This window comes from Salmo salar, chromosome 10 (genome assembly GCF_965601325.2).
Source record: "Salmo salar chromosome 10, fSalSal1, whole genome shotgun sequence".
NCBI lineage: Eukaryota > Metazoa > Chordata > Actinopteri > Salmoniformes > Salmonidae > Salmo > Salmo salar.
Window position 1 is genome coordinate 56,031,890 of NC_138300.1, and position 15,759 is coordinate 56,047,648.

Genomic DNA, 15,759 nt, shown 5'->3' on the forward strand with positions numbered 1-15,759 from the left:
CCCCAATGTCATGTACACTACCGTTCAAAAGTTTGGGGTCACTTAGAAATGTCCTTGTTTTTGAAAGAAAAGCTAATTTTGTGTCCATTAAAATAACATCAATTTGATCATAAATACAGTGAAGACATTGTTAATGTTGTAAATTACTATTGTAGCTGGAAACTGACGTTTTTTTTTTAATGGAATATCTACATAGGCGTATAGAGGCCCATTATCAGCAACCATCACTCCTGTGTTCCAATGGCACGTTGTGTTAGCTAATCCAAGTTTATCATTTTAAAAGGCTAATTGATCATTAGAAAGCCCTTTTGCAATTATGTTAGCGCAGCTGAAAACTGTTGTACTGATTTTAAAGAAGCAATAAAACTGTCCTTCTTTAGACTAGTTGAGTATCTGGAGCGTCAGCATTTGTGGGTTCGATTACAGGCTCAAAATGGCCAGAAACAAAGATCTTTCTTCTGAAACTCATCAGTCTATTCTTGTTCTGAGAAATGGCTATTCCATGAGAGAAATTGCCAAGAAACTGAAGATCTCGTACAACGCTGTGTACTACTCCCTTCACAGAACAGCGCAAACTGGCTCTAACCAGAATAGAAAGAAGAGTGGGAGGCCAAGGTGCACAACTGGGCAAGAGGACAAGTACATTAGAGTGTCTAGTTTGACAAACAGATGCCTCACAAGTCCTCAACTGGAAGCTTCATTAAATAGTCCCCGCAAAACACCAGTCTCAACGTCAACAGTGAAGAGGCGACTCTGAGATTCTGGCCTTCTAGGCAGAGTTGCAAAGAAAAAGCCATATCTCAGACTGGCCAATAAAAATAAAGGATGGGCAAAAGAACACAGACACTGGACAGAGGAACTCTGCCTAGAAGGCCAGAATCCCGGAGTCGCCTCTTCACTGTTGACGTTGAGACTGGTGTTTTGCAGGGACTATGTAATGAAGCTGCCAGTTGAGGACTTGTGCGGCGAAAATCAGCCGTTTCCAGCTACAATAGTAATTTACAACATTAACAATGTCTACACTGTATTTCTGAGCAATTTGATGTTATTTTAATGGGCAAAAATGTTTGCTTTTCTTTCAAAAACAAGGACATTTTGAAGAGACCCCAAACTTTTGAACAGTAGAGTATATACTGAACGTACCCTACTGTCATGTATACAGTATCTACTGAACATACCCCATTGCCATGTTTACAATATATACTGAACATACCCCACTGTTATGTATCTACTGAACATACCCCACTGTCATGTATCTACTGAACATACCCCACTGTCATGTCTTCCCTGTGGCTCAGTTGGTAGAGCATGGTGTTTGCAACACCAGCATAGTGTGTGCAACGCCAGGGTTGTGGGTTCGATTCCCACGGGGGGCCAGTACAACAAAAAAGTATACACTGCTCAAAAAAATAAAGGGAACACTTAAACAACACAATGTAACTCCAAGTCAATCACACTTCTGTGAAATCAAACTGTCCACTTAGGAAGCAACATTGATTGACAATAAATTTCACATGCTGTTGTGCAAATGGAATAGACAACAGGTGGAAATTATAGGCAATTAGCAAGACACCCCCAATAAAGGAGTGGTTCTGCAGGTGGGGACCACAGACCACTTCTCAGTTCCTATGCTTCCTGGCTGATGTTTTGGTCACTTTTGAATGCTGGCGGTGCTTTCACTCTAGTGGTAGCATGAGACGGAGTCTACAACCCACACAAGTGGCTCAGGTAGTGCAGCTCATCCAGGATGGCACATCAATGCGAGCTGTGGCAAGAAGGTTTGCTGTGTCTGTCAGCGTAGTGTCCAGAGCATGGAGGCGCTACCAGGAGACAGGCCAGTACATCAGGAGACGTGGAGGAGGCCGTAGGAGGGCAACAACCCAGCAGCAGGACCGCTACCTCCACCTTTGTGCAAGGAGGAGCAGGAGAAGCACTGCCAGAGCCCTGCAAAATGATCTCCAGCAGGCCACAAATGTGCATGTGTCTGCTCAAACGGTCAGAAACAGACTCCATGAGGGTGGTATGAGGGCCCGACGTCCACAGGTGGGGGTTGTGCTTACAGCCCAACACCGTGCAGGACGTTTGGCATTTGCCAGAGAACACCAAGATTGGCAAATTCGCCACTGGCGCCCTGTGCTCTTCAAAGATGAAAGCAGGTTTACACTGAGCACGTGACAGACGTGACAGAGTCTGGAGACGCCGTGGAGAACGTTCTGCTGCCTGCAACATCCTCCAGCATGACCGGTTTGGCGGTGGCTCAGTCATGGTGTGGGGTGGCATTTCTTTGGGGGGCCGCACAGCCCTCTGTGCTCGCCAGAGGTAGCCTGACTGCCATTAGGTACCGAGATGAGATCCTCAGACCCCTTGTGAGACCATATGCTGGTGCAGTTGGCCCTGGGTTCATCCTAATGCAAGACAATGCTAGACCTCATGTGGCTGGAGTGTGTCAGCAGTTCCTGCAAGAGGAAGGCATTGATGCTATGGACTGGCCCGCCCGTTCCCCAGACCTGAATCCAATTGAGCACATCTGAGATATCATGTCTCGCTCCATCCACCAACGCCACGTTGCACCACAGACTGTCCAGGAGTTGGCGGATGCTTTAGTCCAGGTCTGGGAGGAGATCCCTCAGGAGACCATCCGCCACCTCATCAGGAGCATGCCCAGGTGTTGTAGGGAGGTCATACAGGCACGTGAAGGCCACACACACTACTGAGCCTCATTTTGACTTGTTTTAAGGACATTACATCAAAGTTGGATCAGCCTGTAGTGTGGTTTTCCACTTTAATTTTGAGTGTGACTCGAAATCCAGACCTCCATGGGTTGATAAATTGGATTTCCATTGATTATCTTTGTGTGATTTTGTTGTCAGCACATTCAACTATGTAAAGAAAAAAGTATTTAATAAGATTATTTATTTCATTCAGATCTAGGATGTGTTGTTTAAGTGTTCCCTTTATTTTTTTGAGCAGTATATATAAAAAAAATGCATGAAATGAAATGTATGCATTCACTACTGTAAGTCGCTCTGGATAAGAGCGTCTGCTAAATGACTAAAATGTAAATTTAACGAATACCTGGGATAGGATAAAGTAATGTACTATTGTAAAGTGGTTGTTCCACTGGATATCATAAGGTGAATGCACCAATTTGTAAGTCGCTCTGGATAAGAGCGTCTGCTAAATGACGTTAATGTAATGTAATGTAATGTAAAAAATGTAAAATGTACTGAACATACCCCACTGTCATGTATCTACTGAACATACCCCATTGTCATGTATCTTCTGAACATACCCCACTCTTCTCCTGTCCTCTCCTGTACTGTTTTGTCTTGTCACGTATTGTACTTACTTTAACCTCCATGAGGAGTGTAACCCCTCCTCTATAAGTGTGTGGTATTAATGACAAATATGTATTTCTCTTTCAGCACCTCTCCCTAGCTTGGGATTTGTTTTGTAAGAATGTGTTTTGAATAGGTTTCGTTTCTATAATTGTGTCTGTTTTAATGTTTTATGTAAAAAAGAATATATACATTTCCCACCCCTCTTTTAAAAGCGCGTTAATGTCAGAAACATGTCTTTCTCTTTCAGCACCCCTCCCTTCAGTTCTGAGGATGAGGCATCAGGAGAAGACATTCCCTCTGTCACCAGCCCTGGCAGTAGGTCTGGCCCCTCTGTCACCAGCCCTGGCAGTAGGTCTGGCCCCTCTGTGAGGGTGGTGCAGTCTGGATCCAGCCCAAGGCAGAAGTACTCAATGTCTGATTCTACCCAGGGAGAGGACTGGTCTGGGACAGACACAGAGCTCTCAGAAGGGCCTACAAGTCTAACAACCCACCGTGGAGGTCAGACTGGTTTGTTTATTTGGATCGATTTTAGCCCACAATAAGGGCCAATCTATCATGAATCCAAAACGTATCATCTCACTATGTAAACCTTACAATTCTACAAATTGTGTTGTCATTGCATTGCTATACAGTAAGTTTTCATCTTGCCCAGGGTTGTATTTTATGTTTTTGAATAATGAGTAGTGAAGAAGTATCAGGATTATTTCAGCTGGGTCCCTTGTTTTGTGTTGACTGGGTCTGTAGTTAAAACCCTGACCAGAAGCTTGGAGAGACAATTGAGCTCTCCAATGAACAAGCCAGTAGGAGGAACCAGATTGGTGGTGCCACCAGCAGCAACCAAGGTCTTACCCAAACCCAGGACAGCGTTAAAAACCCTACAGGTAAGAAATACAGCACCTTCAGAAAGTATTCGCACTCTCTGACTTTTTCCACATTTTGATGTGTTACAGTCTGAATTTTAAATGGACACATTTTTTGTCACTGGCCTAGACACAAAACCCCATAATGTCAAAGTAGAACTATAAAAAAAAGTTTACAAATTAAAAATGAAAAGCTGAAATGTCTTGATTATTCAATCCCTTTGTTATGGCAAGCCTACATACTGTAGTTCAGGAGTAAAAATTTGCTTAACAAGTCACATATGTTGCATGGACTCACTGTGTGCAATAACAGTGTTTAACATGATTTTTGAATAACTACCTCTTCTCTGTACCCCACACATACAATTATCTGTACAGTCCCTCAGTCAAGCAGTGAATTTCAAACAGCAGGGAGGTTTTCTAATGCCTTGCAAAAGACACATATTGGTAGATGGGTAAACAAAAGAAAACAGACATTGAATATCCCTTTGAGCATGGTGAAGTTATTAATTTCACTTTGGATGGTGTACCAATACACCCAGTCACTACAAAGATACAGGCGACCTTCCTAACTCAGTTGCCGGAGAGGAAGGAAACCGCTCAAGGATTTCACCACGAGGCCAATGGTGACTTTAAAACAATTACAGAGAAAAGAAGAAAGCCTGTACAGAATAAAAATATTCCAAAACCTGCATCGTGTTTGCAACAAGGCACTAAAGTAATACTGAACCAATTGCGGAGCCTCCGGAGGAATGTAGAGGCCAAATTTAGCTCTGTACCGCATCGCCGTGCACCTCCCAAATTTTGTAACAATGTGGATTGCTCTGTATAGCTCCGCAATGACATGATTGGTTGATGGTAGGTGGGGGCGGTACATCCTGTATAAACACAAACTCACTTCCTTGAGAACTTCCTTCACAACAGCTCTGCTCAACAGCTCTGCGCTGCTCCGCAAAGTACAAGAAGTATGAATGCCCTGACTTCTGCAGAGGCCGTATCACCGTAAATGCTGCACGGCAAATGCAAACGTCGGATTGGCCATGCAGCGCCTTTTACCTAGAAAGCCTGACAGCTCTAGATTGCTGCCAAAGGTGCTTCTACAAAGTATTGACTCGTGTGTGTGTGTGTGTGTGTGTGTGTGTGTGTGTGCGTGTGTGTGTGTGTGTGTGTGTGAATACTTATGTGAATTTGATATTTCTGTATTTTATTTTCAATACATTTGCTAAGATTTCTAAAAACATGTTTTCACTTTGTCATTATTGGGTATTGTGTGTAGATGGGTGAAAATATATATATCAATTTAATCCATTTTGAATTTAGGCTGTAACACAACAACATGTAGAATAAGTCAAGGGGTAGGAATACTTTCTGAAGGCACTGTATACTCTAACACTTTACTTAAGGTTGTAGATATAATTATTTATAATTTGTTATAAGCATGTATGAGCCTTTATAATGTCTCTCTATGTATCAATATACTTTTATTGTATATTTTCTCTCTCAATACTTATATAGCATAGACCTGTTTCTTTGTGTGATACCTATACGAGTGATTCAATATTCATACATGTTCCATTTTGTCCTAGTTATCGGATGAGGAGAGCGACCTAGAATTGTCTTCCATCGAGGAGCTCCTGTCCCTGCCGGTAGGGGGCCAGTCTCAGTCCCTAAGGGGGCAAGGGAGCACCGAGGTGGGCCTGGGAGGAACCTCAGGAACCAGCGTGTGGAGCTCCTCAAACAGCAGAGCAGGAGGGCTTTAATGCACTTTTCATGTTTTTGATTTTATTTAGTGCTATGTATCCTTTATTTATCCAGATGAGTGCCTTTTTGAGATAGAAATCTATTTTTCAATGGGCGTATGTGATATATGAATTACTCTTTTTTCCAGTTTTAAAACAATTAACAGAAGATGCATTCCAACGTGATGAGGAGCTGGTGTGTAATACCAGTTATAAAACAATAACAGAATAAATAGCCTTTCAGTTGTATTCAATTTTCCAGAATCAAACTATACTCAGAAAAAATTGAAACGCAACATGTAAAGTGTTGGTCCAATGTGTCATGAGCTGAAATAAAATATTCCAGAAATGTTCCATATGCGCAAAAAGCATATTTCTCTAAAAAGTGTATTTCTATCAAATTTTTGGCACTAATTTGTTTATCCCTGTTAGCGAGCATTTCTCCTTTGCCAAGATAATCTATCCACTTGACAGGTGTGGCATATCAAGAAGCTGATTAAACAGCATGATCATTACAGGTATACAGGTAATTATATAGGTAACAAGCTGCGGTTAGGAGCACTCCCTTTAAGAGTGTGCTCCTAATCTCATCTTGTTACCTGTATAAAAGACACCTGGGAGCCAGAAATCTTTCTGATTGAGAGGGGGTCAAATACTTATTTCCCTCATTAAAATGCTGGGGACAATAAAAGGCCACTCCTAAAATGTGCAGTTTTGTCACACAACACAATGCCACGGATGTCTCAAATTTTCAGGGAGCATGCAATTGGCATGCTGACTGCAAGAATGTCCACCAAAGATGTTACCAGAGAATTGAATGTTCATTTCTCTACCAATGTCGTTTTAGATAATTTGGCAGTACGTCCAACTGGCCTCACAACCGCAGACCACGTGTAACCACGCCAGCCCAGGTCCTCCACATCAGGCTTCTTCACCTACAGGATTGTCTGAGACCAGCCACCCTGATAGATATCTGTCAGTAATAAAGACCTTTTGTGGGGGAAAAACTCATTCTGATTGGGTGGGCCTATGCCCTACCAGGCCCAACCATGGCTGCTCCCTTGCCCAGTCATTTGAAATCCATAGATTAGGGCCTAATGATTTTTTTCAATTTACTGATTTCCTTATATGAACTGTAACTCAGTAACAGTTGAAAATGGTGCATGTTGCGTTTTATATTTTTATTCCGTGTGTATATATAGGGACTTTCTTGGTAGGACTCGAACTATGTTGGTACTTTGAATGTGGTAATGACTTGTTTTTTTTTATAATCAGGAGATATAGTGCCTTCAGAAAGTTATGGTAAGCCTAAATAAGTTCAGGAGTAAAAATGTGCTTAACAAGTCACATAATACGTTGCATGGACAATGTGTGCAATAATAGTGGAAACACGATGCAGGTTTTGGAATATTTTTTTATTTGGTACAGGCTTCCTTCTTTCCTCTGTAATTGTTTTAAAGTCACCATTGGCCTCGTGGTGAAATCCTTGAGCGGTTTCTTTCCTCTCCGGCAACTGAGTTAGGAAGGTCGCCTGTATCTTTGTAGTGACTGGGTGTATTGATACACCATCCAAAGTATAATTAATAACTTCACCATGCTCAAAGGGATATTCAATGTCTGCTTTACATTTTTTTACTACTAATAGGTTCCCTTCTTTGCGAGGCATTAGAAAACCTCCCTGGTCTTTGTGGTTGAATCTGTGTTTGAAATTCACTGCTCGACTGAGGGACTTTACAATTATCTGCATGTGTGGGGTACAGAGATAAGGTAGTCATTCACAAATCATGTTAAACACTATTATTGCACACAGAGTGAGTCGATGCAACTTATTATGTGACTTAAGCACATTTTTACTCCTGAACCTAATTAGGCTTACCATAACAAAAGGGTTCAATACTTATTGACAGTTTGAGCTTTTAATTTTTAATGAATCTGTAAAAACGTCTAAAAACATAATTCCCCTTTGACAATATGGGGTATTGTTTGTGTGTGTGTGTGTGTGTGTGTGTGTGTGTGTGTGTGTGTGTGTGTGTGTGTAGGCCAGTGACACATATATCAATTTAATCCATTTTAAATGCAGGCTGTAAAACAACAAAATGTGGAAAAAGCAAAAGTGGTGAATACTTTCTGCCACTGTAGGGAATTAGTATTTTTTTTTTATTTTTTTTTTATGATTTTGATATAGCTACTGTTTTTTATTTTCAAATTTTAAAGGAAATTAACAATTCATATTTATAACATATTTCCAACTATTTGCACTATGAATAAATAATTAAATATTTCTCAAATCAATGTGTGAAGAAATTGATTGTTCATTAACCTTTTTTTCTATATTTTATACTGCGTTTGAAAATAAAAAAAACAAACATGAAGTTCTGGAAATTTGATTGACTTTTAATACAGATGCATTAGAAAATTACAATATTGTCCCCTGAAATGCAGAATAACAAAAACATAGAATATAAGAGAGCTCCAAGTACAAAAATAACTAATCAAACCTGAAGAAGGTTTTCCTATGAAACCTCTATGAAGGACACCCTCTATAGCAACCCTCTGAAACCTCTATAGCAACCCACTATGAAATCTTCTAAGCCCCTCAGAGCTACATGTGATTGGCATCGATACATTAAAACAGTTTTTGCTTATTTTCAGAGAACCTCTAAAACCTAACAGTACATAATATTATATTCTTCACACATATTGCTGGTTGGATTGTCTTCCATCCATACTCTGGGCTCTGAAAGACTCGTCATAGGCCGTTCTGGGTCTGGCATTAGCTTTGTAAACTGTTGTGTGTTGGGAAGCAGGCTTGTAGGCCATCCCATAACTGAGGTAGAAAGAAAACAAAATGATTATGGATTCTATTTGTGATTAAGAATAACACAAGAATATTCAGGAATTACTTGAAAGTTTGGTAACACTATAACTTTAATTTATAAGCTGTGTATGAGGCATGTGTTTCATGATTTGAAAGTTCTTGTATGTTTTGTTTTCTTGAGAATGATGCCATTTTATTGAGGGAATGAGCATGTTTCTCTCACTCATGATATGATGGAGAAAAATGAACCTTACTTTTGTCTCTTCTCCTCTGGTGGAACCATCCCCCGACAGGCCATACACATCATAACCCCTCCCACGACCAGCACGGCTCCGCCTATCCACCCCACAAAGAGGGCGGAGCCAAAGGTGTACCTGAGAAACCAAGGAGATACATTGACACGTTAAAAAAATGACAAATTGGCATCATCACCTTATAATTGATACCAGCTTATGTACCAAGGCTTGCCACCCAAATGCCACACTCTTCCTTACATAGTGTACTACTTTTAACCAGGGCCCACATATTCATTTTATACCACTTGTTCATGTCCACTAATAGAAACAAATGCCGTATCTTATCCCATAAGACTCTGGTCAATAGTAGTGCACTATATATGGAATAGGGTGCCATTTGGGACACAACAAAAGTGAATCCTTCTCATGTTGCAGTTTAAGGTGCCAGTGCAGTTAAAAAAAATATATATATTTTCCTATTTGTTTTGATGATATTTCCACACTATGAGGTCGAAAATAACCCCAAAAAATCCTGTAAGAGCTGTTTGAAAAATAATGCCTGGAATTTTTGGCCCAGATCATGACATCACAATCTGATCTGATTATTTTGACCAATGACCAGTCATCTTTTATTTGCATATGTATCCTCCTACTTTAAAGGGGTAAGCTGGGTCTAGACGATCCTATCCACGAATCAGGGCTGTGTACGTAAATATATTTACATTTGCATTGACACGCCCACACGATTAGACTGAGCGTTTTCAATTACACAAATGATACAAAAATATACTTGGAGTTACTCTATTTCAATAAAATTAAACACACACACTGATTTATTAGATTACAGTGACGATTAAAAAAATGAATAAAAGACTGTATGAGGGCTTTAATGTACCTGGGCGTGAGAGATCCTCCCATTCCCCCTAATCCTCCCCCCAGTACTCCTCCTCCTCCATATCCACCATCTGCATAGGTGGTGAACCGGAAGCTGCTAACGATTAGGTTGGCAAAGACCGACACTCCAGCAATGCCACAAACACCTAGGAGGATGGAAATTACATTGTGTCATTTTCAGATCACAGAAATGTGTCTTTTTGGCTTTAAACCCAAATTGAATGAGAATGATTTTGCTTGCCAGTTATGAACATCAATACCAAAACATCACAAAAACATTACCACAACATCACCTCACCTCCGAGCAGAAACATGACCCCAGAGGTCAACGTCATGGTAGCCTTGACGCTGTCCTCCATGTTCCCCATCTTCAGACACTTGAGGGCAAAGATGGCGACCAGACAACCGATGGCTCCCAGGACCATCCCCACTATCATCAGGGCCCGCACAGCTTGGAGCATAGCTGCAGGTCAAACCAAAACACACAGTCAGCTAAACTAGTCTACAGGTCAAACCAAAACACACAGTCAGATAGACTAGTCTACAGGTCAAACCAAAACACACAGTCAGATAGACTAGTCTACAGGTCAAACCAAAACACACAGTCAGATAAACTAGTCTATAGGTCAAACCAAAACACACAGTCAGATAAACTAGTCTACAGATCAAACCAAAACACACAGTCAGATAAACTAATCTATAGGTCAAACCAAAACACACAGTCAGATAGACTAGTCTATAGGTCAAACTAAAACATACAGTCAGATCTACTTGTCTTTATTTGGTACTTAGGTAACCCGTTATTGTGTGTATCCTATAAGTACTGCTTTCCTATTAGTATTCTATCCATCTACCAAAGTACTGTGGTATTCAATGTGGATTGCAGACATTCCAACATTTAAAAAGCTAAAACTACATTTATTCTAAAATCTACATTCAAAAGACAAAACAGTTGTATTGACTAGGCCCCTATAGTACTCCTGTTTTGTTGTATTGACTAGGCCCCTATAGTACTCCTGTTTTGTTGTATTGATTAGGCCCCTATAGTACTCCTGTTTTGTTGTATTGATTAGGCCCCTATAGTACTCCTGTTTTGTTGTATTGACTAGGCCCCTATAGTACTCCTGTTTTGTTGTATTGATTAGGCCCCTATAGTACTCCTGTTTTGTTGTATTGATTAGGCCTCTATAGTACTCCTGTTTTGTTGTATTGATTAGGCCCCTATAGTACTCCTGTTTTGTTGTATTGATTAGGCCCCTATAGTACTCCTGTTTTGTTGTATTGATTAGGCCCCTATAGTATTCCTGTTTTGTTGTATTGATTAGGCCCCTATAGTACTCCTGTTTTGTTGTATTGATTAGGCCCCTATAGTACTCCTGTTTTGTTGTATTGACTAGGCCCCTATAGTACTCCTGTTTTGTTGTATTGATTAGGCCTCTATAGTACTCCTGTTTTGTTGTATTGATTAGGCCCCTATAGTACTCCTGTTTTGTTGTATTGATTAGGCCCCTATAGTACTCCTGTTTTGTTGTATTGATTAGGCCCCTATAGTACTCCTGTTTTGTTGTATTGACTAGGCCCCTATAGTACTCCTGTTTTGTTGTATTGATTAGGCCTCTATAGTACTCCTGTTTTGTTGTATTGATTAGGCCTCTATAGTACTCCTGTTTTGTTGTATTGATTAGGCCCTATAGTACTCCTGTTTTGTTGTATTGATTAGGCCCCTATAGTATTCCTGTTTTGTTATATTGATTAGACCCCTATAGTACTCCTGTTTTGTTGTATTGATTAGGCCCCTATAGTACTCCTGTTTTGAGGGGCCACTTAACTATATTTTTGTGCCTGGAAGATAATCTTACTCCCTGCTCTTGAATGTAGTTGTATACAATTATTTAACCCATAAAGGTCTAAGCCTTTGTGTGTGTGTGTGTGTGGGGGGGGGGGGGGGGGGGGTACTAAGCTAACATTTTGAATTATTTTAAGAAGGTCATACCATGGATCATTTAGCTATTTGGTTTTGAATTTTAGGACCCCTTTAGGTCTCAATTTAAAAATATATATCATTTTCTGATAAAATATAGAATTTGGCTTTTACTGCAATAGCCCATAGAAACTTATTAAATAACACATTCATAAATTTCAAAACAATACATTCAAAAAATAAATCATAAGTAATAAGGTTTGAAGTGTCTGTCCTATATCTAGGAGATATAAAAAAGCTCAGGAAAAATGTTAGTTTTTTTGGGACACATTTTTAATCCAAACATTGTTTTTGCGGACTGACACAAAACTACTTCCATACTTCCAGAATCTTTTTTAACCGGTAACGGGTTACCTTCAGACAAGTCCCATGACACTTGTGGGAGCTGTAGAACACCAGCGTGTTCGTGAGAGTCTCCTCTTTCCATAGTGGGGTCATATTAGTTGTTAGGCCAAACCGTTCGGACGCTACAGACATTTTCATGAGAAGACCGATTTTCCGGGATATCTCGTGACGAACAGGGTTGTAGCTCTGCCACATTCCACTGCAGATGCGGAAGAATTACATCGACGGATGTGGTGGATTAAAACGCAGCCCGTGCTAAAACAAATGTCTCTGGTGCGTCTATCAACTCTAGGTTTTTAAAAAAGAAGATTGAACCGATCTAGTAAAGTTGTTTAAATCAACACAACTAGATTTTGTGAGACAAAAACAAACTTGACCTTTTATTGATCATGGCCTTGAACTCTATTCTTTAAAATGACCCACTTTACTAAACTAGATTTTGTTTCCCAGGAAGATAATCTCACTTCCCGCTTTTAACACGCACTCTTAAAGAACAAACACTGCTGAAGAAACTAGATTAGAAATGCTCAAAATGGTTTGTTTCAAAGTCAAGTGAAATAAACAAATGTTTGTTTTATTCCACTAATTAATGTGTACTTATATAAACAAATGTAATATATTTTTTTAGACAGAGTCACACCTTTGAGATGTACTCGACATACAAAGCTCAATCGAGATGTTACAACTGAGAAATGATAGTTCTGTAAACCCCACATGACTGTGGCAGCAGATATCAAAAACGCACCCAATGCACCCAGCATAAAGCCGCTAAAATAATCTTTGTGGCGGCCATTTTAGGTTCCCTTTTTGTTCGATGTCAAACCCCTCCTTGGCTTTGTGATGTAAATGAAGTCATGAAATGGCTGTCTATCCTCTGGTTTTTATCACTATGTACTCTTGAACAGGGAACGAACCTTATCAGGTGTTTGAAAAACATTTGCATGAGTTGCTGTCACAGTTTCGGGCAACGGTTGTATTTTCAGTAAGAGTTTCCGCGCTTTCGTTACTAACGAAGGGTGTGTCTCGACTGACCTTTTTATATGTGGTTCTCAGGTAACAAAATCCAAACTATTTAGACATTTCCCAATCACCACACTACAATATTGACCTACTTCTCAATTAGTCTATCCCCACGGTGGTGTGACTTTTACTGATCCATCAATATTACCATCTATTCATACATAATGTAAATTAACCTAGCATAAACTAATGTCCTACTTTTCCTGACTTTCTTGGCTTTATGTGTAATAAAATGGGAATTTGTCCCAACTTACTTTAGTCAGTTGCATTCAATGAACTATTGAACTGGATCCATAGTAACTGAGTAAACTAAACTATCACAGTAAATCAACAAGTTACTATTACGTGTTGAGTCATAGAGCTTGTGTCATGTCAACTTGTTGCTCTGGTCACTACTGTGTAGAGTAGAGGCTGCTGCAACTGTATGAGGACAATGGCGTTCGTTGTACCTGGTAGACCCAGGAAGTAAGGTTGGCAATGGTGAACGTTTAAAAATAAGGAAAACTCCAGCACGTCAGTGATCTTGATACACAACCATTTAATGGATCTAATTCATCAATGTTTTGGTCTCAGTCAACCTTTATCAGGATATTTGGTATAGTGTACGTACCTGGTAACCCCAGGATGGTGAAGTAGGGTCGGCACTCTGTGAATCCGGAGCTCTGCCGGACGCAGGATCTCCAGAGTCCTGAGTAGGAGAAGATGGCGGTCACAGGGTTGTCGTACAGGTCCTCCGTCGCCCACTGGTCCATCCCAGTGGCGGCTATAATCCCACCCACCCCCAGCAGGCTCAGCACAAAGCCCATCACCTGGCACAGGGTCGCCGCCATGATGCAGATGCCTCTCTCTCTTCTCTCTCGGTGGGAAACCAACTCCTGCCTCTCTCTCTGTGGCAAAGCTAACGTTCAACACTATCACAACCTTCTTCTTTCTCTCTCGGTAGGCAAAAATAACGAACCAAAAAAATCTGAACCTTAGCTACTGCAGAGTCTCTCAGCTTCTGATTGTTTCTAATGCCCCAATGCCAACACTGAGACTGGGCTTTTGACTCGCTGTGTTTGAAGTGAATCTGATACTGGCAGGCTTGACCTCATGAAAGACTGTTACATCTGTCCTTCTGTGTTTGCCCACTGTTGCCAAGTCATCCCCTGTGTCCCAAATGCCACCCTATTCCCTATATGGTGCACTACATTTGACCATGATCTCTAGTCAAAAGTAGTTCACTACATAGCAAATAAGGTGCCATTTGGGACGTACCCCTTACTGTTGGGTGGGGCGTAGGAGGTTACGGTTGGTGTAACGGTCACACAGAAAGTTAAGAGGTTGACCAATACTTTGATAACAAGACTATGTATTCAATTTCTGAATTGATACTCCACATTTAACCCAGGGGGGTTTTCCTCTCATTACATCAAGAGTTTCTCAAACTGATCTGAGAACCTAGAAGTCAAATGAACACTCATCCTACACTATTTAACATATTGTATCTTTGATGTCTATACTTTGCAGCCAGCAGCATGAAGTCCGATATTTCTCTATACAAGCAGTTTTTTTTTTTTGAATCATGCCTTAAACTTAAGGGTACTCAGTAAGTATCTAACGCATCCTTGATGTGGATAGAAAAGCATTTGCTACTTTGGTTCTGTGTTTTGTGCCTGTTTCTGTCCCTTTTTAATAATGATACCCGATGACTCTATTGACACACTGTAGTTCTGTATCACCACCAGCCAGCCAGCCAGCCAGTCAGTCAGCCAGTCAAGCTAAGGTAAATAGAAAATACTGATATGATTGTATCATTGTGGAGAACTGAAACCAATTTAACAAAGGCTGATATCTTGAAAAGAAATGTCAGGCACCTGCGTTCGAGAGAGAGACACAAAATATCTGTAATTTCAGGTCATTGAAACCTAACATCCAAAAGATGAAATGGATTTATCCAACAGAATATGTAGGTTCCTGACAGAAAAATATCTGTTATAGTAGCACAAATTTAATTTGGAAATGTATTTTTTTTTACTTTGCTAGAAGTACGTTATATATTTAATATTATAGAAAGTGACAGAAAGAATGATGGCTATACCTGAAAGCAATACTGGCTCATTCTAACAAACAGAAAGGCCAATGTCTCTATGTAGTTTATGAAAAATGTGAGAGTCAACAGAGATATCCTTTGAGACTGTATTGTAGTGGAATGGCCTTCTCAGGTCGTTAGAACTCTAATCAGTTAGATAAAGAGATTAGATGGGGGTCCGCCCAGAGAAATGGAACAGATATGGTGACTGTAGTAGACCACCTTAACTGTCTGATAAGACAGGACCAGAACACAAGTATTTTTCTCATTCCTGGGAACATTATAGCTCAATAAATACTCAGCTATAATATTTCATAAAAATTGTTTCTAGTTTTAGAAAAATGGAACTTAGGTGTCACGGATCCCTCCGGAACTTTCATTACGTACACCTGGCTCCTATTTCCCACTGATTCTATTTGTATATATGTGCCCTTTGGACGGTCGACTATTGTTA

The 15,759-nt window shown here is 40.3% G+C and overlaps 2 protein-coding genes across 2 annotated transcripts in view; one reads left to right on the forward strand and one right to left on the reverse strand.

The window, feature by feature from the left end:
• dzip1l (DAZ interacting zinc finger protein 1-like) overlaps positions 1-7,223 on the forward strand; it is a 29,821-nt gene extending 22,598 nt beyond the window's left edge. Inside the window, exons 15-17 of the mRNA XM_082957085.1 lie at positions 3,589-3,839; positions 4,086-4,222; positions 5,788-7,223. Coding sequence (XP_082813211.1) covers positions 3,589-3,839; positions 4,086-4,222; positions 5,788-5,961 — 562 coding nt within the window. The 3' untranslated portion in view covers positions 5,962-7,223. The remainder of the gene's footprint in view (positions 1-3,588; positions 3,840-4,085; positions 4,223-5,787) is intronic.
• Positions 7,224-8,313: 1,090 nt separating this feature from the next.
• LOC106560615 (claudin-18) lies at positions 8,314-14,309 on the reverse strand. Its single transcript, XM_014123663.3, has 5 exons — positions 13,845-14,309; positions 10,187-10,351; positions 9,890-10,034; positions 9,013-9,132; positions 8,314-8,767 (listed from the first exon to the last, which is right to left on the reverse strand). Exons 1-5 carry the CDS (start codon positions 14,062-14,064, stop codon positions 8,632-8,634), a joined length of 786 nt encoding a protein of 261 aa, XP_013979138.1. The 5' UTR covers positions 14,065-14,309; the 3' UTR covers positions 8,314-8,631.
• Positions 14,310-15,759: the final 1,450 nt, after the last annotated feature.

Excerpts from the sequence above, each read along its gene's own strand:
- LOC106560615 (XM_014123663.3), bottom strand. The coding sequence starts at position 14,064 with ATGGCGGCGACCCTGTGCCAGGTGATGGGCTTTGTGCTGAGCCTGCTG. Across the intron at positions 10,352-13,844 it reads CACCATCCTGGGGTTACCAG|CTATGCTCCAAGCTGTGCGG; the intron begins GTACGTACACTA and ends TTTGACCTGCAG. Across the intron at positions 10,035-10,186 it reads GGTCATGTTTCTGCTCGGAG|GTGTTTGTGGCATTGCTGGA; the intron begins GTGAGGTGATGT and ends CCATCCTCCTAG.